General features: G+C 48.7%; 1 protein-coding gene across 1 annotated transcript in view; it reads left to right on the top strand.

Annotated features, from left to right (window-relative positions):
- Positions 1–26,450, top strand: part of LOC130116420 (short transient receptor potential channel 4-like) — a 36,696-nt gene extending 10,246 nt beyond the window's left edge. The window contains exons 4-15 of the mRNA XM_056284332.1: positions 4,299–4,439; positions 4,599–4,775; positions 6,255–6,455; positions 14,596–14,932; positions 16,082–16,221; positions 17,379–17,579; positions 19,091–19,212; positions 19,429–19,624; positions 19,824–20,018; positions 24,402–24,443; positions 24,867–24,956; positions 25,758–26,450. Coding sequence (XP_056140307.1) covers positions 4,299–4,439; positions 4,599–4,775; positions 6,255–6,455; positions 14,596–14,932; positions 16,082–16,221; positions 17,379–17,579; positions 19,091–19,212; positions 19,429–19,624; positions 19,824–20,018; positions 24,402–24,443; positions 24,867–24,956; positions 25,758–26,450 — 2,535 coding nt within the window. The remainder of the gene's footprint in view (positions 1–4,298; positions 4,440–4,598; positions 4,776–6,254; positions 6,456–14,595; positions 14,933–16,081; positions 16,222–17,378; positions 17,580–19,090; positions 19,213–19,428; positions 19,625–19,823; positions 20,019–24,401; positions 24,444–24,866; positions 24,957–25,757) is intronic.
- The last annotated feature ends 228 nt before the right edge of the window (positions 26,451–26,678 follow it).

Genomic DNA, 26,678 nt, shown 5'->3' with positions numbered 1-26,678 from the left:
AAATGTGTCACCTGATCCAGCGGCCCACTTGTGTAAAACCTGATCACTCCAAACCAGGGGTCGGCAACCTTATGGATGTCCTGTGCCGAAAAAATGCAGAACAGAGTGCCAGTTCATTTTCATAATTAGCATTTGTCTATTTATTTACTGCTGCTGCTTGTCTCCCTGCCTCGATCCCGCGTGCCTAAGGATCCACGCTCTACACACACACACACACACATCATTTGTGCAAATGTATGAAAATAACCAGGGCACAAAAGAAAATTAATTAAATTTTACTAATTTGGTGCATTTGCATCCACACTCTCGTCAGGAGCCTCGCTGAACACCGGCGCATCTTTCAGTGCAGGAGTTTGCCGGTGTCTCTTACGTTTTCAGCCATGTCTGTAATGCGTCTGTGTACAGGTCTCGCAGAAATGAGCATTTCCTTGATCCTGTTGATGACCGTGTCTTTGTTTGGTAACCTGCGAACTGCTGAGGAAAGCCTCCTTTATTTACTCTCCATCGGAGAATGGCTTCCCCGTCTTAAGCAATGCGCTGCACGCAGGGGTGTAGCAAAAAAATTCTGGGCCTTATGCAGTCTCTGTGGGCCCCCTTCCTCCTTTGTCTCTCACGCATCACCTTTGTTTTGCGTTCTGTCATACTGTATTGTTTACAATCACAGTACATTAATCTATTTTAGCCTAACTTAACTATCTTGCAGTGATTGAAAAAATTAGTTAGAAGACATTAGTTAGAAATAAAAATTTGCAAACCACAACAAACTTTTAATTCCAGGCTTCCCGAGGCCCCCCCCCCCCTCGGTAGGTTCTTCCCCCCCCCTTACTATGACGCCGCCAACTGCATAACTTTATAGCTGCCCTCTGTAGCTTGGTTTTTGGCGGCACACAGGGTTGTAAACACGCTGCTTTGCCCTTCCTGTACTGGGCCGCTGCCCTCTGGATTGATTCAGCTTGATTAGCCTTATCTTTGACGTTTTTCTCCTGCCTTGTTTCAAAATGGACGTCTTACACTTGAAGTTGGACACACAACATTTTCGCAGCAGAGAGTGCACACAGCTCGGGCCTTTCCTGAACTAAATCCAAATTTGTTTGTCCAAGACAGCTGAAAGAGGCAAATATTAGACAATATTGCTCCTGCCACCGTCAGTTGTTCTTGACATGAAGCAAAAAAAAGGAAAGCTAGCTAGCCATGCTATGTTTTCACTACTGGGGAGGGGGGAGGGTCACTTGTGAGGGTCACTTGCAGTCAAAAGCAATGGTGTATTTTGAGACTAATTATTTCGGTATAATTTTAAATCAACTTGTTCGTTTAGGTCACCATTAAACTATATTTTATATTGAAATGTTTTACATAAAAAAATTATATTAAAAATAATTTTTTTCAATTGCTCCACGTACCCGGGTTAATGGCCTCGCGTGCCACCGTGGGAACGCGTGTCATAGGTTGCCGACCTCTGGTCTGAACAGTCAGTCAGTCAGGGACATTCGCATGTGTAGTAGGGCTGGCCCTCCGGCCGGTCCAGTTAAAAAAAAGAAAAGGTGAAGAAAAAGAAGAACAGAATAAAAAGAAAGGAACAAAATATTAAATGAAAGGCTGAGTAACAGAAAGAAGGCACACTGCAGAGAGCTGGAAGGCAATGCAGACAAAGAGGCACGCGAGTAAGGGATTACATGGGTTTACTTGCTGCTGAGACCTGGACAGGAGCGAGATACAGGGGGAGGAAATTTCTCGTTTAAACTCCCTCGGGCCGGGGCATCTATCAGCTGCCACATTTCCTCTTTACCTTAATGGCCCAGAAACTGACTCCTTCTCCCCGACACACGAGAGGTTGGGAGAATAGCGGCACTGCCAAAACCTGAGGCCCGTTGGTTTTATTAAAAGGCTGTCTGGGAAAAGACAAATCTCATCTGTTGCCAGTGCCTTCTCCAAGATTTATTGACGGGAAAATTCATTCTGGGCGCTGAATTGGCTGCATTAGTCTTTCTGTTTTGCAAGCTGTCTGTCCCATGTTTCTATAATAGTCTCCTAATGACTTGGGCTTATTTGTGCTCCACGTGGCGGAACCAAATGGGATGTTTTAAAACGGTCCAAATGTGTGTATGGGTGCGTCCCCCACCCCCCCCCCCAACTGTAAAGGGGGACTTCAGGTCTCTTTTTTTATGTTCAGACTTAGTTTTAAAAACTGTGCTATCATGCTGGTGTTTTCCATGTCGGTGTATCCTGCAGTCGTCCTGCCATCTCCACACAGGGAGCCGGAGACGGTAATGTAAGGGAAGCCCTGGCACCGGGCTGGGTGAAGATAAACACGTCCACGGGAACACTTGCCAGTTCACTTTAAGTTTTTTTTTCCACAGCGTCGTTTCAGCAAGTGACTTGAAGCGGGGATGGGGATGGCGGTGTTGATTGCGTTGCAAGTCATCCCCTCACGCGCGTACATCTTGGAGGTGTAGGGGGGCGGTGGTGGTTGTGGAGATGGGGTTGTTTGAAGAGAAGCATTGGGGAAAAAATGAGAGAACAACGCTAGCATCCCTCACTGGGCAGGTGCTAATATTGCATTTTTAATCAATACGCCGGTAGTTGGATGCCTGGTTGTCAGTTATGACCCAACACAAGGGCTAGGAATGACACGGATGAGTAGGCCATAATTTCCTTTCAGTTCTCCACCATTATCATAACTCTTCATCCCTCGGCGAACACTCCCCTGCTCTTTGCCTGCGTGCACTTGTTTGATGTAGATTACATGATGTCCTCCCTCCTACATGGAGAAAGGAGTACATCAAACCTTAGATCACCCTCCTCTGCAAAGCAAGAACACTTTAAGACGTGACTCAGCTCCACTTGGGAGTTTCTCTTGTTCTGTGATTAAATCCGAGAGCAATAATTAGCCTTGATGAGGGGATCCAAATTATGTGGATTTTTTGGGGGGATCCAATGTGGGTGATGACGAGGTTGATCAAAATGAGCCAATCTGCTTGAAGGTGAAACCCTGCTTGTGAAAGATAGAGATCTGATGAGCGTGCTTATATCTCAGAATTGACCTGCAATGGCAGTTTTATATATGGGAATTTTTGAGTGGTCAGGATTAGCAGATTGCCCTGTGCTGGATGGGCGGCTTGTCCAGGGTGTCTCCCCGCCTGCCGCCCAATGACTGCTGGGATAGGCTCCAGCATCCCCGCGGCTCCGATTGGGATAAGCTTATCATCGGTGATTTTAAATGGAGGCACTGCAGAAGGACAGCCTATGCCTTGTGGTCATACTTAAGCTCATACATACTGAGTAAAAGCACTGTAGCGAATTCAGGGGGCGGCCGGGAATCCGCCGCAGCCGGGACGTGAAGCCGGGTCACCCGCACCATGGACGACTGTGCTAACCAGTCGAGTAAAGGGTCCGACCCGTTAGCCAACCGGCTAGCGAGTCTAGTCATCCGTGGTCGTTACAGTATGTATGGCCATTTGAGAAAGCTATACTCATGAGTATGGCCGATCAAAACAAAGTTTCATGTCATAAATTTTACTTTCCTTTTACAAGACCAAAAGCTCCTTACATGGCTCCCACACCTCCACCCGTCCCTACTGAGATGAAAATAGTCCCTTTTTACCTACCACATCTTCATCCTCCTACCTCTCTCTCGCAGTTCTTCTCATCCCTCCTATTCTCTCAATCTGCTGAATCAGATAAAAGAGGTTCAATTAAAAGAGGAGAACGGGGCCAACGTATCCCCCCGTGCAGCCGACGGCCCTCCCTCTGTTCTGCCTGTCAGGCAGGGGAGTACTGAAAGGGCTTTGGCTGGGGTGGGTGATAAGACGGATATGCAGAATGAGCTTCTTTGTAAGGATAATCATTCCCTCTGAAATGTATGAAATAGAAATGGGTTATTTTTGGAGAAAAATAACCTTACACGAGAGCCTCTTGGTGTTTTTTTTTCATCAGGTTGATTGATGCGGACTACATTCTGCATGAATACCCCCCCCCCCCCCCACTGTTGGGGCAGTTTTCACGAAGAGTGTCGATGGCCTTAATGGTCGATGGCTTTGAACCTGTTTATCCTATGAACGTTCATGCTTCAACACTGCTTCGATACGCTTTGAGGTCAGGCTCTATACTTCCGTCGCACCCAGAGCATGTCCGTCTTGGTGGCAGCCCTAGGAAAATACCTCGGCCCTTATCGCAGAAACCGTAGAGGACGCCCCGGCGACTCAGCCGATATACATAGATAGCCAGGAACGCTGTGCTTGCAGAGGTTAGGCTGGTACACCGGGTTCACCTCCTTTTTATCTGCGTGTTTCCCCGCAAAGGTTCCCCCCATCCTACTCGACAAGCAGTTCTCCGACTTCACCCCGGACATCACTCCCATTATCTTGGCCGCGCACACCAACAACTACGAAATCATCAAGCTCCTGGTCCAGAAAGGTGTTTCTGTGCCGCAGCCACACGAGGTGGGTAAACCGTTCTCTGTGCCGCCGGTAACCATCCTGCCGGGCTTCTCTAACGGCAGTGCTGGGTGCAGTGTAGTATTATGCAGTACTGACAGTTACATGATGTCGTCATATGTTGCATCTGCCTCGTCAAGCCGCTTGTCTCGTCTGATGTCGCAGGTGCGCTGCAACTGTGTGGAGTGTGTGTCCAGCTCGGACGTGGACAGCCTGCGGCACTCACGCTCGCGCCTCAACATCTACAAGGCTCTGTCCAGCCCCTCGCTAATTGCCCTCTCCAGCGAGGACCCCTTCCTCACCGCTTTCAGGCTCAGCTGGGAACTCCAGGAGCTCAGCAAGGTGAGGACGTGGTAACGAGGCCCGGGTGAGGGCCCGAAAGTCGGACCCGGTCGAAGCTGTTCAAGTGTTCAGTTGTCACGTTTCACTTTAATTGCCGTGGATTTTGTACCGTCTCTTTCTACAGGAGAGGGAAAAAAGGTGAAGGGATAAAAGATGGAGTTCAGGGTTTGTGTTTTTCTCTGTTTAAAAGCGCTCAGATTCTGTCTGCCGGTCTTTTTTTTTTTCTTTTGGATTCCCCCCCCCCTCCTCCTCCTCCTCCTCCTCCCCCCTCCTCCTCCCTCCTCCTCCCTTTTTTTTTCCCTCCCCAATTGTGCCCGTCCAATTACACCACTCTTCCGAGCCGTCCCGGTCGCTGCTCCACCCCCCTCTGCCGATCTGGGGAGGGCTGCAGACTACCACATGCCTCCTCCCATACATGAGGAGTCGCCAGCCGCTACTTTTCACCTGACAGTGAGGAGTGTCGCCAGGGGGGACAGCTCGTGGGAGGATCACGCTATTCCTCCCAGTTCCCCCTGCCCCCCCCCCCCCCAGACAAGGGCCCCAACCTACCAGAGTAGGCGCTAGAGCAGCGACCAGGACACGTCCGGCTTCCCACCCGCACACACGGCCAATTGTGTCTGTATGGAGTCCCGACCAAGCCGGAGGTAACACGGGGATTCGAACCGGCGATCCCCGTGTTGGTATGCAACGGACGAGACCGCTGTGCGACCCGGACGCCCCCCCACCGACGTTTTTTTTTTCTTCCTGAACTTATGATGTCATCAGATACAGTCGTTTACATACCGCCAATCAGATCAAATCGTGAAATTCAAAACCCCGCCCACCCTCACTGCCAACCCTTGATCGCACTTGTCACTCAAAGGTCGGCTCATGAATATTAATGAGGGAACAAAAAGACAATCATTTACAAATTTAGAAGAATGTTGCTGTTTGTTCCTTATTATGCCATGTATATATGCCATGTGTGTGTGTGTGGGGGGGGGCTGTGATGGTCTGGCAGCCTGTCCAGGGAGTCTCCCCACCTGCCGCCCAATGACTGCTGGGATAGGCTCCAGCATCCCCGTGACCCTGAGTAAGGATAAGCGGTTTGGATAATGGATGGATGGATGGATGGATGGATGGATGGAATTTCTGTTCCTCTTCAACTGCTTAGTCACAAATGACACACACACACACACACACACACACACACACTGTACCTGCAACTATCTATTGAAGATAGAATACAAATGAAAGGAAATTGCCAGAGCTTCAAGTGGAGCACTCGCATGTCGTAGTAAAGCGCCACGCGTATTCCCTCGAAGCCTCCCTCCTTCACACTCACACATTTCAACACAACGTCCGGCACAGAACTCTACTTCATCTCCGTTTGTGTTACTCCACGTGTTTTGCTTTTTAGAAACCCTTGACTCTCTAAACCCTCGGTTCTCGAGTGTCGGTGCTCGGCCTTACCCAGACTCGTCGTGTGTCCCTCCTCAGGTGGAGAACGAGTTCAAGTCCGAGTACGAGGAGCTGTCCCAGCAGTGCAAGCAGTTCGCCAAGGATCTCCTGGACCAGACCAGGAGCTCCAGGGAGCTGGAGCTGATCCTTAATTTCAGAGACGACATCAATTTGCTGGAAGAGGAGAGCAACAATGACCTGGCCAGGCTCAAACTAGCCATCAAGTATTACCAGAAAGAGGTACCTTACAGCTCCACGCTAGACCCCCAAAATGTGACTTGTGGTCCTAACGGAAGTGCGTCAGCAGTATTTTGGTTGTGACTGAGAGAACTTGTGTATGTTGTCGCAGATCGGGATGTTTATCGAGCACTTTTCCTCAGGCGAGTATCAAAGTGCTAGGCAGGCGTTGTGCCGATAAAGTATTCCCCCGAATAGAGAGGGGGAAACAGACAGCCTCTACGGTAAGAGAGATGAAGGAGACGCAGACAGTATTCCCCAACAGCCGGCAGGGATGCCCTCTCCTCTGGTAAACTTCGGCTGGGAGCGCCGCCTGACTGACATATTTTGTGGGGGCGAGTCTCGGTTCGTGACATCGGCGCCCCCAGACATCCTCCAGGCGTGCCTTGTACTCCCGTTCCCCTCGCCTGACGTAGGAGGTAGGAGGTTAATTTTCACTCGACGTAAACTAACATACCCTCCATCCACCTCTCCACCAGAATTCTTTTCTTAATTATCCAAGTAATTGCCCCGTGTTCCTGCATTGTGCCCCCGTTATAATGGAGGATAGTGAGGGAAGATGAGATGAGATACTCCTTATTGTCCCTTAGGGCAGTGGTTCTCAACCTTTTTGGGGTGCTGGACCCCCTGCGTATTTTTGATCTACCCTGAGGACCCCCTCCACCTGATCTTGGGGGAGGGGGGTTGCAATTTGATAGAAACAGTAGAAACTGCATTTTAAATTGCATTATAGCATTTATTCACTCTTTGGGGCAAAAATAAGAGCTTTCAGTTGTAACTTAGATATAGTTAACAAAACAGAATTCCTATGCAGTAACTTTCAGATATATGTAACAAAACAGAATATGTATTCAGTAACTTTCAGATATATGTAACAACAGAATTTTTATGCAGTAACTTTTAACAATGCAAACGGGAGCGAGATCTCTTATTAAAATACAATAAATTACACTTGTGAAACAGATGTAATTAGAGAACAAAGTCCTGGTACACTTTATAGTTTAGGTAGATAAAGGTCTCAGTCACATTTGAGTAAAATAATCCTATTTCTATAAATGTCATAGGATCTTTTTTTTCAAGATGTTTTATTTTCACGGACCCCTTGCAATTACACCACGGGCCACTAGGGGTCCGCGGACCCCCGGTTGAGAAACACTGCCTTAGGGAACATTTACCTTTGACAATGGTGCTACATACAGCTGCAATCAACTCAAAGCAACACATAACCAGCAAAACAGTCCAGCGGTGCACCAAAGACACCGTAATAAATCACACACAACAAAATAAAAAGATATGTGAATATTGCACATGTGAAGATAGAAATACATGAACATACAAAATGAGTAGTGAAATCATAAAAACCATAAAACGAGAATTCCTGATGATTGTAAGTAAAAGCAGAGGCGTTACATAAGCGAGGACTGAACCGGTTGTTTGTTCAGCAGTGTTGTGCAAGTGGTTGAGAGTAGTTGTGATGGAGCCGAAATCCACCCGGCTGCCCTTTCCCCAAACAGTACACATCCTGGCTACGTATCCTCAGTAGCAGACCGCTTCAGTGTGAAGCCTCCCTTCTGCAGCAGCTCTCTGCTGCTCGCACCAAAGAGAGGCAGTGCTTAGCAGAAAGAGAGGTGACGGTGAGGAGAAGGGGCGGTGACGGTGAGGAGAAGGGGGGGGCAGTGGTGAGGAGAAGGGGAGGCTGTGGTGAGGAGAAGGGGAGGATGTGGTGAGGAGAAAGGGAGGTGGTCGTGAAGAGAAGGGGAGGCCGTGTTGAGTAGAAGGGGAGGCAGTTGTGAGGAGAAAAGGAGGTGGTGGTGAGGAGAAAGGGAAGCAGTTGTGAAGAGAAGGGGAGGCCGTGTTGAGGAGATGGCGAGGCCATGTTGAGGAGATGGGGAGGCGGTGGTGAGGAGAAAGGGAAGCGGTGGTGAAGAGAAGGGGAGGCCGTGTTGAGGAGAAGGGGAAGTGGTGCTGGGTAGAAGGGGAGGCAGTGGTGAGGAAAAAGGGAGGTGGTGGTGAGGAGCAGGGGATACGGTGGTGAGGAGGAGGGGAGGCTGTCGTGAGGAGAAACGGAGGTGGTTGTGAAGAGAAAGAGAGGCGGTGGTGAAGAGAAGGGAAGGCCGTGTTGAGGAGAAGGGGAGGCGGTGGTGAGGAGAAAAGGAAGCGGTGGTGAAGAGAAAGGGAGGCGGTCGTGAAGAGAAGAGGAGGGGGTGCTGAAGAGAAGGGGAGGCCATGTTGAGGGGACGGGGAGGTAATGGTGAGGGGAGGCGGTGGTGAGGAGGAGGGGAGGTGGTGCCGAGGGAGAGGGGAGGCAGTGGTAAGGAGGAGGGGAGGCAGTGGTGAAGAGGAGGGGAGGCGGTGCTGAGGAAGAGGGGAGGCAGTGGTGAGGAGAAGTGGAGGCGGCGGTGAGGAGAAAAGGAAGCGGTGGTGAAGAGAAAGGGAGGCGGTGCTGAAGAGAAGGGGAGGCAGTGCTGAAGAGAAGGGGAGGCCATGTTGAGGGGACGGGGAGGTAGTGGTGAGGGGAGGCGGCAGTGAGGAGGAGGGGAGGTGGTGCTGAGGGAGAGGGGAGGCAGTGGTAAGGAGGAGGGGGAGGCAGTGGTGCAGAGGAGGGGAGGCAGTGCTGAGGGAGAGGGGAGGCAGTGCTGAGGAAGAGGGGAGGCGGTGGTGAGGAGAATTGGAGGCGGCGGTGAGGAGAAGGGGAGGCAATGGTGAGGAGAAGGGGAGGCAGTTCTGAGGGGGAGGAGAGACAGTGGTGAGGAGCAGGGGAGGCAGGGGGTGGCAGTACTGGTGTACAGCGCTGCGGTTTGCCGGTTCGCCTTATGTCATAATGCAGCTCCTGAATGTAGCAGCCCAGCTTGGCAACAGTGTTGCTGAGGAGCTCTGTTGCGTTGCGTTGCGTTGCGTTGCGTTGTTGCGTTGTGTTGCGTTGTGTTTAGAGAGAAACTTTAACCGATGTACGGGATGCGTCTGTAACCGTCACAACCTGTCTGGGAGGTTTTCCCCGGGGTTCTGAGACACACGTTGTTCAGCTGGCCCGGAAAATGGGAAGAAATTATACAAACTTCCCACCGTACGGCATTCGCCGGACGTGTTGTCGGCGTTTAGAGCTCCTGTCCCCCCCACCCCCGAGTCAGAATTTGCATTTTGTAAACATTTTGCAGCGTGAAGAATCGAGCGAGCGAGGGAGGGAGAACCATGTTGCACTTTGGAGTGCAGGAGGGAACGAAGCGGCGCGGCGGTGTGACATCTCTGCCGTGTAATTGTTTTCGCAGACGTGCTATAGCGAGGGGTTTACGGTCATTTGCTTGGCCTTCTGACACAAAACCCTTAGGCCTCGGGGCGGCGGAGGGTTAAGTGGTCCCCTTTGAACACATTTCTGCTGAGGTTATTTTTCCTTTATATTTCCCCGGGTGCTCTCTCCGCAGCTCGGTCTATTTCGGTGCTATTGTGGACACAGGAAGCGGCTCCCCTCTGTAATTAGCATGTGTTATTCTATGCAGAGCGCTAACTGGTGATGAGTGCTGTTGAGTCACAATGAAGTTAAGTCGTGTGGTTTTGACCCCCCGCCCGGCGTACTCCGTCACCCTGCCATGCGTGTGGGTGGGTGTCTGCGCATGACCCCGTGTCAACGGGCGTTAATGAGCATGCGTGTGCGTCGTTGTGTGTCTTGCTGTGCGGCTGTACGCGTTCCCCGGCTGTGCTGCTGAACATTTACAATTCTCTGAACAGGGGTTTCTTGCGGGCTTCTGATCTCCGGAGCCGACGCGACGGCTCAGGCTGTGTTTCGATGCGGCAGGAAGCGCCGCATCACCTTGACGAGTGACACGCGCATGCTGAAGTGGTGATGATGCCCATCTTAGACCCCTGTGGGTCCTGGCATGAGTCACTCATTAGTAGTTACGTATCTGCATTGATGTCAGTGGATGCGGTTTCACATTTGGTGTGCGTTTGACGTGTTGGAATTTCCAGTATGATGTCTGGAAAGTGTCCTGTATCGCAGGCTGTAGGTGGATGTTGCCCCCTTCTGATGGAGAGTAAAAACTGCAGGGAAAGCGTGTTATCCTCTGCAGACCCTCTCCGTACCCGTGCCGGCGTAGCCTGGATATCACCGCGCCGCGTGCACCAGCTGTGAGGAGGCAGTCAGAGTGGACGTGCTCCTTGCACGCTCCTTGTTAATATTCAGTCGATGCCAAACAGAAATTTGCGCCTACAAGATTGTTTGCAACTGTCACAACACCCCCTAAGCTCACACTAAAGGCCTTTGTCCTTTCTTGTCATTTATTTAACGCTAGAACGACGGGGATTTCACTCCTGCCTAAAACGACCATGGGCGGTCAAAATGACCGCCGGTTTTTAGACTCTATATCCTGTCAAGATGAATACCCAGTTGAGATATTAATGCACTACATGTGTTAGTATGCCCGTTAGGAAACGACTGACACCAAAATTAACATTTTAACAACTATAATATTATTTTTCAAACAATTTAAAATGGCCGCTGTCCAACGCCTGTAAATACTGCATCGCCTCGGTAGTGGCCGTGGAGCGTCTGTAACGGCGTCTGTAACCAGACATGTTGGACACAATAAAAACTCAAGTTTAGACTATTACTCTCCACTGGAGGACGCTAGTGTGTTTCTAGGACAGAGCAATGAACGTCGCGAAGGAAAGGACGCCACCAACACGCGTCATACATAGTGACAAGGCGCGCAAATTGCGAGCGGTCATTTTGACCGCTCATGGTCGTTTTAGGCAGATCCTACCATAACTTTTTCGTGCAGTTGATCTAAAACTAATTTTAATGCAAATATATGCGATTTTAGGGGCATTCAGGGAGCGGCAGGTCTGTATCTTTGTTCTCTCTCACAAAGTTATTCAACTTTGAAAATCCCAAACCGTCAAAATGACCGCCTTGGTCGTTCTAGTGAGAACAAGTGGACATTCTGTGACAAAGTCTTTCAGACACACAAAGTGTGTGTGCGTGTGTGTGTGTGTGTCCGACAGCAACTTGGTTACAGCTTGGTTTTAATGACACCGAAGAACCACACTGAACTTCAGTGAAAAGGTTATCCAAATAATACATCTGATTAATTGAGTTTCCTAAAGACCAGCCCGAGAAGCAAGAGGAAGGGCTCATTAGGTTCGCGTTTCATTAGTTTTGCGACCAAAAGCGCCTCTTAACAAGATTTAACCGACACTCTTGTCTTCAGGCGCATCGTAATGAGCTCTTATAATGAGATCCAGTTTGCCCGTGGTGAGCTCGACGTTCCACAGAGTTAGACGTTGCACGGAAAAAGACCGGCCCGAGCCGAGCCGTACCACCTCCGCCTCTTTCTCCCGTTCAACAGCCACCTCACCGCTCCTCTCCGAGCCCACTTTTCTCTATTCTTGACCCCCTTAAAGCTGCTATGCAGAGATACTGGCTATTATTCCTCACTCTCATTGTAATGCTGATGCCTGTGTGTGACAGACCTAAATGAGACCATCAGCGGGAAGATCGGATATCGCTATAGAACGGTTCCATCTGCCTGCCTCTGGATCACATTCCCTGCGAAATCTAACCAAACGATTTACAGCCCACAGATGGGGTACATTGCCACAATTGGAGATACATTACCTCATCTTGCAAACACCAGTTTTCAGAAAAAAATAAACCCCTAACCCAAGACCTTCCTGCTGTGAGGTGACCGCGCTAACCACTGTGCCAGGTCAGGTTAGTTGGCCATACTTAATTGCAACCGGGTATCACGAGATTTCGTGTCATAGTCACGGAGTTTAATCTATGAAATCGAGCCGGGGGACACGATGTCACGGAAATTTTCTTGTGCGGCACCACGAAGTTGTATCCAATGCATTCCTATGGGCCAAGTTCTTCTTCCGGGAGTCACGTTATCAAGATGCTGGCTCTGGCTGGTCTGGCCTCCCGGGAGAATGCCGGTCACTTACATATATTTGAAAACACAAAAACTAACCCTAACCCTAATCGCCGACCGGCATTCTCCCGGGAGGCCAGACAAGAACGTTTCAGTGACATCGTGTCCCCCAGCACGATTTCGTAGATTAAATTTCATAACCATGACATGAGATCTCATGATACCGGGCTGCTAAATTGACCCTAGGTATGTGTGTCTGTGTTGTGTGCACATGTCAGCCCTGTGTGACGGCCTGGCGGCCTGTCCAGGGTGTCTCCCCCGCCTGCCGCCCAGTGACTGCTGGGATAGGCTCCAGCACCCCCGCGACCCGGAGGGCAGGATAAGCGGTTCGGATAATGGATGGCTGGATGGCTCCCTCATTGTTCTCTTCAAAGCAGATGTGCGCACCTCTGGTAGGTCAGTGTAGATCTTGGTGACAAGAGTCAACGCAGTGCGAAACCAAGTCGTTCCTCCACAAGACAACTCCCAACACAGGTCCGAAACTCCTAACAGCAGCTGCAACGTCCGCATGACTTCAACTTTCTCTTGCTCGCCTCCATTTTGTGGGATTATCATGGTAGCAGTTGAGGTGTGAAAGTATCAGCCACTACTACCCCAGCCTCTCATTCAGATAGGGATCTCTGGTGGTCCGTGTTCCCATGGTAACAGGGTTGCAGAGATGGTAAGTTGGTACCCAGCAGTGCCAGTCAAGCCTTGCGACTCTCTGGCTCCAGTATAGGAGCATTGTGTGTGCCTGTGTGTGCGCGCATGTGTATGTGTGTGTGTGCGTGCGTGTTCATACTTGCGCTGATCAGACATTCCAAGCTGTTCTTTATCACTGAGACAGATGGTGTTGATCTTGTAAGCCAAACTCGGCAACAATAGAAATGAATCCCAGAGGTCCCTGTGGTTACCGCCAGATGTTGGTGGGGTAGCTTGGGCAGGCGGTCCCACACCGTTGCGGGTTGCGCAGTCCTGATACGCAAATATTGCCGCCCTACAAAGCCACCGATTCGAGCCTGCGCTCATTCATCAACATGAACAGGACATTAACCTTGAGGAATGGTTTTCTTGTTTTTACCTGCAGTGACGTAAACCGTTTGCCCCGTACTGTAACAAATGTACTGAACGTCAAATTGGGCACGAAGAACAGCACAGAACATTTAATGCCCTCCACATGTTGCTTTATATTCCGAGGCACTGCAATCACTACCATCTTTGTGAACATACATAAGCAATCCAGTTATAAAAAGGCTAACCTGATTCAGATCTGCTTGTTTGGAGCAAAGGTCTGCAAAGCGGTCGACAGTCATGTCAGCAGAGCCGTGTAAGCTCGGGGAGGGAACGCTTTCACCCGACAGGCTGTAATGCAGGAATCGTACCTTGGATATGTGCATGAGGGCGCAAATTCACGTATGCAGCGGCCTCACCCAGTACTGATGTGGGAAGATGGCGGCACGAATTCACTTTGTGGCGGCCTCACCTGGTACCGTCCACGCAGTGTCTTTGTCCACGTCTGCGTCTAAGTTTGTCTTCGTTTGACGGCTGGGAGAGCTTGGCCTGCTGTGTCCTGTCGGACCAGGGACCACGGCCCTTCCCGGCGCTGTGCTCGAAGAGGTAACACAGAGGCCGGTCTGACAGGACGTGGAAGTGGGGCAGGCTAAGCTAACTGCTAGCCCATGCAGACCGGCAGTTCTGATAACACCGAGGGCGGTCGGGCGGCGACCTTGCCTGGCCTTGACTGTGTTTTTGGTGTCGCCGTGTGGATTGCCGGGAGGTGTGTTGAAGGTGTCTGGCTGGGAGAGCTAGCGTTGGCTCGACTGATGGAGCTTGGTCTGCTGCATCCTGTGGGCCCAAGCACCACGGCCCTGACTGAAGCTGGGCCCGAAGAGGAAACACCGTGGACGGTCTGACAGGACGTGGACGTGGGGCAAGCTAAGCTAACTCTTAGCTCGTGCAGACCGGCAGTTCCGACAGTCATCCTGGCTGGCGTTCGTTCCCCTGGACAGTGATTTAGTGTAGATATATGTGTTAGTTTGGATATATATGCTCTTGTAGTTCTTGTAGATTTTGGATGTGTTTTTGTCTTTGTGTTGCACTGCTGTGGGCTGAGGGAAACGATGTCGTTTGCACACATGAAATGAAACGACAAATAAAGTGTTCCTGATTCTGTAGTTTTAATCAAACCACAGATGTTTGATTCTCTGCTTCACTTCCCTTTCTGTAAACTCTTCCAGTTTGTTGCCCAGCCCAACTGCCAGCAGCTCTTGGCATCCAGGTGGTATGATGAGTTCCCCGGCTGGAGGCGGCGCCACTGGGCAGGAAAGTTCCTTACCTGTGTCTTCATCGGGCTCCTCTTCCCCGTCTTCGCCCTCTGCTACCTCATCACCCCCAAGAGCCGCTATGGCCACTTCATCCGCAAGCCCTTCATCAAGTTCATCTGCCACACGGCGTCTTACCTGACCTTCCTCTTCCTGCTGCTCCTCGCCTCGCAGCACATTGTCACCACCGAGCCTGACAGGCAGGGCCCGGCGCCAACCACTGTGGAGTGGATGATTCTGCCCTGGGTGTTGGGTAAGTGGGGGTTTAAGGAATACTCTGGAAGTCTATCGATTTTATACCCACCTGTCATGTAGTTGTACAAAGGTAGGTTTCATTTTCACAGTCATCCCTCCTTTTCTTCATACTGGACACACAACTCCAGCTCGCTAGCTGCACTTCAATGCAGTTATTCAGCCATCCATTATCCAAACTGCTAATCCTTACTCAGGGTCACGGGATGCTGGAGCCTATCCCAGTGGTCATTGGGCGGCAGGGGACACCCTGGACAAGCCGCCAGTCCCCCCCCCCCCACACACACACACACACACACACACATTCATTCATACCTAGGGACAACTTAGTACGGCCGATTCACCTGACCTACATGTCTTTGGACTGTGGGAGGAAACCGGAGCACCCGGAGGAAACCCACGTAGACACAGGGAGAACATGCAAACTCCACACAGAGGACGACCCCCAAGGTTGGACTACCCCGGGGCTTGAACCCAGGACCTTTTTGCAGTGAAGCGACCGCGCTAACCACTGCGCCCCCGTGCCACCTAATGCAATTAATTCAGTTAATGGGGACAAATCCATAATCGTCATTCAGTGCACAAAAAAAACCCCAAAAACCAGCACGGTTCGGCCAAAGCTAACTCAGTCTTCTTCTGCAGACCCCTGCTGGTAAGCTCTTTTGTAGGAAGTAGCATGGTAAGAAACGACCATAACTGACCATAAAAAAGATTAAATTTATAAAATGACCATTTAGCTTTGTCACGAGCAACTGCTGTAGCATCATGTTAGCTGTAGTTAAACCGTGGAATTTTTTTTATTTTTTTTTTGGCACTGGATGTGCATCTTGTTGTGGCTTTATCCCCTATTAATTGCAATTAACTGTAGGTAGCAAGCTGGAGTTGTGTGTCCAGTATGAAGAAAAGGACAGATGACTGTGAAAATGAAACCCATCTATGTACCACATGAGCAATGAGAGTAAAATAAGGATAGACCAGAAATTCCAAACTTTCGCTTTATGTCTGTAAAAGACTGTACGGGTCAAGCAATTAGTGAATATATAAATGAAGAAAAGACCAAATCAAGGGCACAGGGAAGTGGTCTGCTGTAAGATGACCAGATGAAACGTTGCAGGATGTTTGTGGTTTAAAACAAGCTTCCTGTGTCTAGGATTCATCTGGACCGAGATCAAGCAGATGTGGGACGGTGGTTTCCAAGACTATATCCACGACTGGTGGAACCTGATGGACTTCGTCATGAACTCCCTCTACCTGGCCACTATTTCCCTCAAAATTGTAGCCTATACTAAGGTAACCAAAAACTACTGCTTGACAGGCTACCATCTCTCATGCTAGTACACCAATGCGTAGATGCAAATTTAGGAGGGAACAGTGAGTTCATGTCCTGGGGGGGGGGATCCCCCCCCCCTTTTCGTCCAATTGTACTTGGCCAATTACACCACTCTTCCGAGCCGTCCCGGTCGCTGCTCCACCCCATCTGCTGATCTGGGGAGGGCTGCAGACTACCACATGCCTCCTACGATACATGTGGAGTCACCAGCCGCTTCCTTTCACCTGACAGTGAGGAGTTTCACCAGGAGGACGTAGCAAGTGGGAGGATCATCCTATTCCCCCCAGTCCCCCCGTCCGACCGACCGACCGACCAGAGGAGGCGCTAGTGCAGCGACCAGGACACATACCCACATCCGGCTTCCCACCCGCAGACACGGCCAATTGTGTCTGTAGGGACGCCCGGCCAAGCCGGAGGTAATACAGGGATTCGAACCGGTGATCCCTGTGTTGTTAGGCAACAGAATAGACCACCATGCCAGCCAGACGCCCCTGTTTATAGTTATCTTTGCATGTCTGTATCAGCCCTGCAAATAATAGTACACATATACAATTTAACCATATCCGAGTTACGTTACGGTTGCATTGTTTTCAAGGCGACTTACAAGAGTCAGCAAGTAGCAGAGATGTTTGCCTGTCGAACTACACGCATCACGTAGCCCTTTTCCACCGCCCTGGTGCCGGTGCCTAATGTAGAGCTCTGAATAGTAATTATAGCATGGCCAACGGTGCGTCATTTCAGAGTGGATAACAGGACACCTGGCTCTTCAAAATTATCATATAAATGTGAGTACTTATCAGGTTTTGATTCTCTCGTCTCGTGCGTTTGATTTCTCGAAGGCCTGTTTGAATAACAGCGAGACAAGAAGAATTATCAGCTCGGGTTTCTGCATCCTTGACAAGGCGTTCAAAGCAGTTTTGTGAGATAAAAAGAACGGGGGAAAAAAAGAACCTGACGTATGTTTTTGTTATTACTTAGAAAGACGCATTGCAGTCGACAAGAAGTCATTTGAAGATTCCTCTCCCATAGGTTACTGTATGTCACACCAGCAGTCTGTCTCTCCTCCCTTTCCATCAATTGGCAACCATTTCTCCCTCTACCTCTTCGTTCCTTCCAGTACAGCGGCTGTAAACCCAGGAACCAGTGGGAGATGTGGCACCCTACGCTGGTAGCGGAGGCAGTGTTCGCTATAGCCAACATCTTCAGCTCTCTGCGACTCATCTCGCTGTTCACAGCCAACTCTCACCTGGGGCCGCTGCAGATCTCTCTTGGGAGAATGCTGCTGGACATCCTCAAGTTCCTCTTCATCTACTGTCTGGTAAAAACACAAGCGGCCCACAGATGCAGGCACCAATCTACATGCAGAGGTGGAAATGGCAGCCAAAAACCCATACTTGAGTTGAAGTAAAGATACTTCGCTTAAAAAAATAATTTGGGTGAAAATGGACGACCGGGATTTCACGCCTACCTAAAACGGCCATGGGCGGTCAGAATGACCGCCGGTTTTTAAACTCAATATATTCTGTCAATATATTAATGTATTAACGCAATATGTTAGTATGTCTGTTAGGAAACGACTGACACCAAAATTAACATTTTAACAACTATAATACTATTTTTAAACAATGTAAACTTCAGAGAGCCATGGTCGAGCTTGAATAGCAGAATTGCAAAAGTGAAAACATTACCTGGAAAAACAAAACGGAAAACACATATTGCTAATCTAACAAATGTAACAAGGCCTATAAAACCTGAAATGTAAAACCAGAACGGAAACTAACCATTGAAACGGTCCCAAACAACGACCAGAACTTAAAAACAAATAGAACGACCATGGGCGGTCATTTTGACCGTTTGGGCTTTTCAACAATCAAAAGTAATTGCGTCATCAAAAGCATCTGATTTCTTAAGTGCAATGCCATCATGAGTAACAACTTGCAAGTAAGGATTTACGTGAACCTGTTTAGATAAATCACACCTGCTTTATACTATAACGTCCATTTAGTCGACTGGTTAACGTTGTCGCCCGCGGTGCGGGAGATACGGGTTCGCGTCCCGGCTGCGGCGGCAGTTCCCGGGCTGCCCCCCCTGATTCGCTGCCATATAAGCACAATATAGAACGAGCAGGATTTGTCAGTTGCGGTTTGTAAACACGTTTAACGTTGGCTCCTCCCCCTCGGCTCAGCGTCACCAGAAGGACACGCCCTCTGACCGCCCTTACCAGAACACATCCCAGTGTCTGCGTCGCTCCTCATCCTCCCCTTCGGTGCTCGCTAGCGGGTGAAACCCAGATTCACTCTCGTTTTGGGACGAGCTTCGTCCGGTTGGCGTTTCACCTCACGATATTTGCGTCTTTTCGGTGCTGTGTCCGCCATTGCAGTAGCTTCCTCATGGGCGCGTGCTTATGATGTCAATCTGGCACCTAGTCGCTGCGTTTTTAAGAGTCCCCCTGCCCAAAGGTCACCGCCCAGAAACGTCCCGTACACCGCCAAAGAAGAAGATACAGGCAGAGGACCGGGTCTCTGCAGATACGGACCCCGCCGCACACGTCTAGTGGGTCACCAGTGATGAGTAAGAGGGAGTATTATTGTCTGAGTCGATACGTTGGCTTTATGAGAAATCTTACTCATTCTGCCTTTAACTAAATCAGCTGCATCCAAACAACTGCCTGCTTAAAATGCTGACTTGTTTTTTTTTTCAATTAAATTAATCACAGCATTATCCCCAGCACTCCCAATTATCTAAAAACACCCCCCCCCCACACACACACACACACACACACACATTGCAAAAGATTTTTTTTCTGTACTTTTCGCTGTCTCCTCCCAGGTGCTGCTGGCTTTTGCTAATGGGCTAAACCAGCTGTACTTCTACTACGAGACCAAGGCAGCAGATGAAAGGGGCAAATGCAAGGGCATCCGCTGTGTGGAGCAGAACAACGCGTTCTCCACGTGAGTGCGTGTGAACGCGCCCCTTATCGTCTGCGTAGCCCCCTTGTGTGCACGTGACTTCAAGTTGGGTTTGTGCAGGACATGATTTGCAGAGACACATGAGTGCGTTTCCCTGGTTGTGTGTGCGTATGTATACGTATATGTCCATGCTGCATTTCTGAACGTATGTTCTTGTGTAACTTGCAGCATTCTGCAATCTATCTCTTCCCCTCCCAGGTTGTTCGAGACCCTGCAGTCTCTCTTCTGGTCTATCTTTGGGCTGATCAGCCTGTACGTGACCAACGTAGACGCAGACCACCAGTTCACTGAGTTTGTCGGTGCCACCATGTTCGGCACATACAACATCATCTCACTGGTGGTGCTCCTCAACATGCTCATAGCCATGATGAACAACTCCTACCAGCACATCGCTGTAAGTGCAGCCCTAACAGGGATAAATGTTTATAATTCAAACGCTCAAGCGATGGTTTTTGTATTCATTCATTCATGTGTTCATGCTGTCCTGCCCTCATCATCATTTCTCACATGTCTTTCGCATTCAAAACACGTTTAAAGAAATATGGACGAGACTACCGCCGTTATTTCTGAACTCACTGAAATTGTGATTTCAGGACCACGCGGACATCGAGTGGAAGTTTGCCAGGACCAAGCTGTGGATGAGTTACTTCGAGGAGGGGGGGACCCTGCCGTCTCCGTTCAACATCATCCCCAGCCCCAAATCAGCCTGGTACCTCATGTGCTGGATCAAGAGGCAGGTGTGCAAACGGACCCACTCCAAACGCCCTGAAACGTTTGGGACACTCGGCGTGAGTAAACAGAGAACCGGCGCTGATCTGTTTATCTGAAAAGCGGCCTGTCCTGTTGGAGTGCCAATTCAAAGGCACGGCAGGAAGTTTGCAAAAGCTCTGGTCCCAAACGCTATAAGTCCATTTTTTTTGGGGGGGGGGGCTAACACGTTCTAAATTTCGCTTGCTTTCAGAAGTAAAATGTTGAGATTTGTAAAAGGGTTGTCCATTAAATTAAAAGGGCTGCCCATTAAATAGTGCCATTAAGTACTCTGTCAGTATAGCATAGCATAGTATAGTGTAGTATAGTATAGTATAGTATATCCATCAATCAATCAAATCTTACTTTATTCAGACACATAGGTAGGTCCATATTAAAAAACAACAACAAAAATACACAAAAATATCGCTAAAAGCGGCAGTTCACAAGTCCGCAATGATTAAAATCTGTACAGACATTTGTTCCAGTGTTTCCAGAAACAGGAGGAGTACCTCCTGTCACTTTGTGTAGGCTCAGTTAACAGCATTGTAATTACATTCCTGGAATCGATTAGTCAACACATAAATTTGTACATAAAATTCCTCAACACAGCATGAAAATTGGGAACATTACTGGTCGCACACATATGACTTGCACTTGTCCATCTTGCAAGCTTGAGCAGGATTCTGAACGCATCATTATATGCTACATGCAGCTTTTTCATTTTTGCTTTGCTATAATCGCACCACAGGTGGGCTGTGTAGAGTGGAGTACAGTAGGCCCTAAAAAGAGCAGTTTTAACATCACCTGTACACATGGGAAATTTGCGGGCCAGCATAATGGCTTGTGCATACAGTTTGCAACACAGGCGCTGCACATCATCGTCATCACATAAATAATTCCTGATGATGGGACCCAGACATCTTACTTTGTTCACCACATTTAGTGCTCGGTCTGCCAGGAAGAATAAAGGAACATTTTGCTTCTGATCCTCCTTGGTTTTAGCAATCATGACAGCGCTCTTTTTTGAGTTAAATTTAATGTAATGCTGCACACCGTAACTTGAGCAGACTCTGAGCAGTTGCTGTAAGCCAGCACTATAAGGAGACAGTATGACTCGGTTATCAGCGTACATCAGATGGTTAATAAGACTTTGCCCCACCATATAGCCGGTCTTCCACTCTTTTAGCTTTTTAGAGAGATCATCTATATACACACTGAAGAGAACAGGCAACAGTATTCCACCTTGTCGGACCCCATTGGTCACTGGGAAACGTGCAGATATACTCTTACCCCATCTGACTTGCATGGTTGGATATGAATACCAAAAATGCGAGGTCCTTATCAAGTAAGAGGGGACCCCTCGCTCTTGTAGTTTAACAAACAATTTAGCATGATTAAATATATTGTAGTGTTATGTCTTCGATATTTACTAACAGCTTCCTTCAGTGCATATATGCACAAATATGTACCGTGTTTATTTTTAAGGCCAAATTGATTGTCAGTAGTTGATATGTATTCTTGAAGCCCATCCAAGAGAATTCGTTCTAATACTTTGGAAAGTATGCTAGCTAGAGCAATTAGCCTATAATTGTCTATGCTGGATATTTTACCAGTTTTGTCTTTGATTACTGGCACAAGTTAGACAGACAACATAGAGTCAGCAAGTATGCCATGCATTAAAAATCCAGAAAAACACACAGCAAGTAACACTGAGATTCTGTGGCTAGCATATAGTATAGTATAGTATAGTATAGTATAGTATAGTATAGTCTTCTCCTGGATCACAACCTTGCCATGGTACAGAAGCTTGCGTGTGCTAATGATCCCAAGAGCTATGCCGTCCAGAGCTTGGCTCCTGGTAGGGTCACCCAAGACAGATTGGTCAAGGGCAAGGTTCCAGATGAAGCAAAATCCAAGAAAGACTTCATCAGCGGAACTGGTGGAAGATGTCTCCAGGTCACAACAGCAGTGAAGGCAGATAAAGGCTGCAACAATCGTTTTGGTTCTCCATGCCATTGGACTCTGGCCACCTCCCGCCAAGGACCGTGTGGTGGCTGCAGGTGCATCAGCCACTCACCATAAAAAGCTGTTACACGTAGCCCATTTTGCGGCTCCATGATCGGCCTCTATGCTCACCTGAAGACCCAGAAGGACCCAGAAGGAGGACAGTCATACTCGGCCCCGAGTTACCATCGATGATGAGTATAGTATAGTATAGTATAGTATAGTATAGTATAGTATAGTATAGCATAGTACTACTTTCGGCTGCTCTCATTATGGGTCACGACAGCAGATCATCCGTTTCCATCTCTTCCTATCCTCTGCATCTTCCTCTGTCACGCCAGCCACATGCATGTCCTCCCTCACCATATCCATAAACCTCCTCTTTGGTCTTCCTCTTTTCCTCTTGCCTGGTAGCTCCATATTCAGCATCCTTCTCCTAATATACCCAGCATCTCTCCTCTGCACATGTCCAAACCATCTCAATCTTGCCTCTTTTGCTTTGTCTCCAAACCGTCTAACCTGAGCTGTGCCTCTAATACACTCGCTGCTAGTCTTGTTCTTCTTTGTCACTCCCAATGAAAATCTTCGCATCTTCAATTCTGCCACCTCCAGCTCTGCCTCCTGTCTTTTCATCAGTGCCATCGTCTCCAAACCATACAGCATAGCTGGTTTCACCACCATCTTGTAAACCTTCCCTTTAACTCTTGCTGGTACCCTTCTGTCACAAATAACTCCTGACACTCTTCTCCATCCACTCCACCCTGCCTGCACTCTCTTCTTCACCTCTCCTCTGCACTCCCCATTACTTTGAACAGTTGACCCCAAGTATTTGAACTTGTCCATCTTCCTCACCTCTATTCCTTGCATCCTCACCATTCCACCGTCCTCCCTCTCATTCACGCATAGGTATTCCGTCTTGCTCCTACTGACTTTCATTCCTCTTCTCTCCAGTGCATACCTCCACCTCTTCAGGCTCTCCTCAACCTGCTCCCTACTCTCGCTACAGATCACAATGTCATCCGCAAACATCATAGTCCACAGAGCCTCCTGCCTGATCTCATCTGTCAACCTGTCCATCACCATTGCAAACAAGAAAGGGCTCAGAGCTGACCCTTGATGTAATCCCACCTCCACCTTGAACCCATCTGTCATTACAACTGTACACCTCACCACTGTCACACCTCCCTCAGACATATCCTGCACCGCTCCTACATACTTCTCTGCACTTCATGACTTCCTCATACAATACCACACCTCCTCTGTCGGGATCCTGTCATTTGCTTTCTCTAAAGACACAATGTAACTCCTTCTGGCCTTCTCTATACTTCTCCATCAACATTTTCAAAGAAAACATTGTATCTGTGGTGCTCTTTCGTGCCATGAAACCATACTGCTGCTCGCTAATCGTCACCTCTCCTCTTAACTTGGCTTCCACTACTCTTTCCCATATCTTCATGCTGTGGCTGATCAACTTTATACCTCTGTAGTTACTGCAGCACTGCACATCACCCTTATTCTTGAAAATCGGTACCAGCATGCTTCTTTTCCACTCCTCAGGCATCCTCTCACTTTTCAAAATTGTGTTCAACAATCTAGTTAAAAACCCTACTGCCTTCTCTCCTAAACACCTCCATGCCTCCACAGGTATGTCATCTGGACCAACTGCCTTTCCACTCTTCATCCTCTTTATAGCTGCCCTCACTTCTTCCTTGCTCATCCACTGCACTTCCTGATTCACTATCCCCACATCGTCCAACCCTCTCTTCTCTCATTTTCTTCATTCATCAGCCCCTCGAAGTACTCTTTTCCACCTTCTCAACACACTCTCCTCGCTTTTCAGCTCATTTCCTGTCTTTCATCACCCTAACCTGCTACACATCCTTCCCAACTTGCTCCATCTGTCTAGCCAATCAGTGCAAGTCCTTTTCTCCTTCCTTAGTGTCTAACCTCTCATACAACTCATCATGCGCCTTTTCCTTTGCCACCTCTCTCTTCACTTTACGCCGCATCTCCTTGTACGCCTGTCTACTTTCTTCATCTCTCTGATTATCCCACTTCTTCTTTGCCAACCTCTCCCCCAGTAGTATAGCATAGCATAGCATTGTATAGCATAGTTTAGCATAGCATAGTATAGTTTAGCTTAGCATAGCATAGCATAGCAGAGTATAGTTTACCATAGCATAGCTTAGCATAGCATAGTATAGTTTAGCATTGTATAGCTTAGCATAGTATAGTATAGTATGGGTGTCCTTTTTTTAAATGGTCAAAACCTTGCTTTTTCACAATGCAACTGTCATGATTTTATGTTTCACTTGGCACATACTTTGTACTGGTTCCCATGCTTTGAGACTCAGCTAGCACACAGCTAGCACGCTATGTTTTCTTTCTCTCTATAATTCTCTCTTTTGTCTCTGTAGAGACGTGCAGCAGAGAACCTGAGGATAAACCACCAGTATCAGGTAAATGCATCCCCTCTGAAAACAAGCTGAGGGTGATAACTATTTTCTCCGCATGTCTGTAACACGGACTTTCAACCCTCCGACTGCCGAAATGAACTGTGAACTTCAGCCTGTCGGCGAAATGCATTTGTTGCCTCTCGTAAAAGAGAACACCCAATAATGCAGAGTTGTTTATCACTTTACCTTGTCAAACCCAACCTGAGTTTCATAAGATATTCCTCGGCACCTGCAGGAGGCAGTCGCTGTATTTGATCTTAGAGGCTGCGTTTTCTTTGGTGTGGGTTTTTTTTTTTCTCAACTGATTCTTTTTTTTTGTCTTGCAGATAGACGGCAATTAGGATATTGAAGGGGTGCATTGGATCCATCATCTTTCCACCGTGTACTAAAGCTTGTCTCCCTGTGCACATCTGTCTGTTGGTGTAGGAGGTACTGAGGAACCTGGTGAAGCGCTATGTGGCCGCCATGATCAGAGATGCCAAGACAGAGGAGGGCCTGACTGAAGAGAACTTCAAGGTAGGACCGAGCTTCAAAGCTCCTCGGTGCGCTGTCGGGCTTTCTCGAGTCGATGCTAAGCACGTATTACACCCAACTGTCGCGATGATTTATTTCTTTATTGTTTTATGTAAAAATAGAAATTGATAGACTGATTGAAAGTGATTGATTCACAGTTGAGTAGATACGTAAAACCAGAGAAGGGTAGGTGGTTAGATTTTGTATGTATACGCACACACCTACACACCAATATATACATGGAAACAGCCATTCATAAAAATATGTTGCCTCCATTTTTTTCTTCTTCAAGTTAGACTGACATCATTTCTGGTAAGCTCCAGGGTTCCTGTAAGAGATGAATGACTAAACGTTCACTTAAAATTGACTTTTATGCATTCAAATGAAGCCCCGTAGTGTTAAGTGGCAGTGACTGTGCTCTCATTGCGCCAATTGTGTGTCTGAAGCAAACAGAATGCAACACAACCTGCACACGCACATGCGCGCGCACACGGGGTAATGGCTAACAGCTGATGCGAACATTTTCTGCATCAGGAAATTGCTTCGGAGGATTGGGCTTCGCGTGGGAATCCAGTCTCATTACTTAGACAGAAAATTAGCCAATCTGCTCTAATTTGACTAATAGGGGGAGATTTCTGATTCTTAAGCCAAAAAAAACCAAACTCGCAAGAACTGCTGCAGGTTTTAGGCTGATTTACTTGGAATTTAATCAGCTCAAGCCGTTTTGTTTTTTTTCCCCCCTAAATGAATAAAACATGTATTATCAGTCATAGTCAAACTCACTTATACCCTTTTCTTCCTCAGGAGCTGAAACAAGACATTTCCAGTTTCCGTTATGAGGTGATGGGCATGATGAAAATCAGTAAGCCCTCCCTACAAGGGGCAAAGACCGGCGGGAGCTCAGGGGAGTCGAATCTCGCCTACCCGAATTCGGCGCTCAAGGTTTCCTCCTCGCCCTCCGACAGCCAAGTCAACAGCGGCAAACTCAACCTCCTCAACATCACCACCTCCATCCTCAAGCAGGGCGGTGCCACAGGCTCAACCGGGCTGGAGGCCTTCGGCGGGCTCGCTAATGGGCTCATGCCCCTGTCGTCTGACGAGGGCACCGGCGAAAAGTCGAGCCAGAGGAAAAACTTCCCCAAAGACATCACTGACTTTGGCCTGTACCAGAAGCGCCAGCGGGGCAGACCAGGAGCTCTGGCGGGCATAGCGGGGCCGTCCAGAAACATGTACTCCCTGTCCGAGGAAACAAGGGAATCCGAGGGCTCGGATGTCAAGGAGCGGGAGGCGAGGGGCGGAGAGGAGAGACAGGAAGATACGGGGACTGTAACGGGGACGATGGCAGAGGAGGAGGAGGAGGAGGCGGTGGGGGCCGGGGCCGGGAGCATTGAGGAGGACGGAGAAAAGGAGATAGAGGAAGAGGAGAGAGAGAGCTTCCTCTACAGCCCGTCAGTAGCTGGGTCTCCCACTCCCGGGTCGAGTCGAGAGGAGACGTAGGACACGAGGATGAGGGAATACATCTGCTGGTCAAACAGCGGAGGTGTTAAAGCCAAGGAGACTGACAATCAACATGAGGGTTGTGTGAGAGCCGCTTCAGATGTTGATGTTGTTTGTTACTGTGTCTTTGTTTTACAAAGATCTGAACCTTTTCAGTTGCTATGGTTTTTCTCAGTTGCTTAACTGCAGCCCTCAAGTGATGATCCGCATTCTCAAACAGTGTGTCGA

The sequence above is a fragment of the Lampris incognitus genome, chromosome 8 (assembly GCF_029633865.1).
Source record: "Lampris incognitus isolate fLamInc1 chromosome 8, fLamInc1.hap2, whole genome shotgun sequence".
Taxonomy (NCBI): Eukaryota; Metazoa; Chordata; class Actinopteri; order Lampriformes; family Lampridae; genus Lampris; species Lampris incognitus.
Note: the sequence above shows the minus strand (reverse complement) of the source record. Positions and strands in the feature narration are given on the sequence as shown.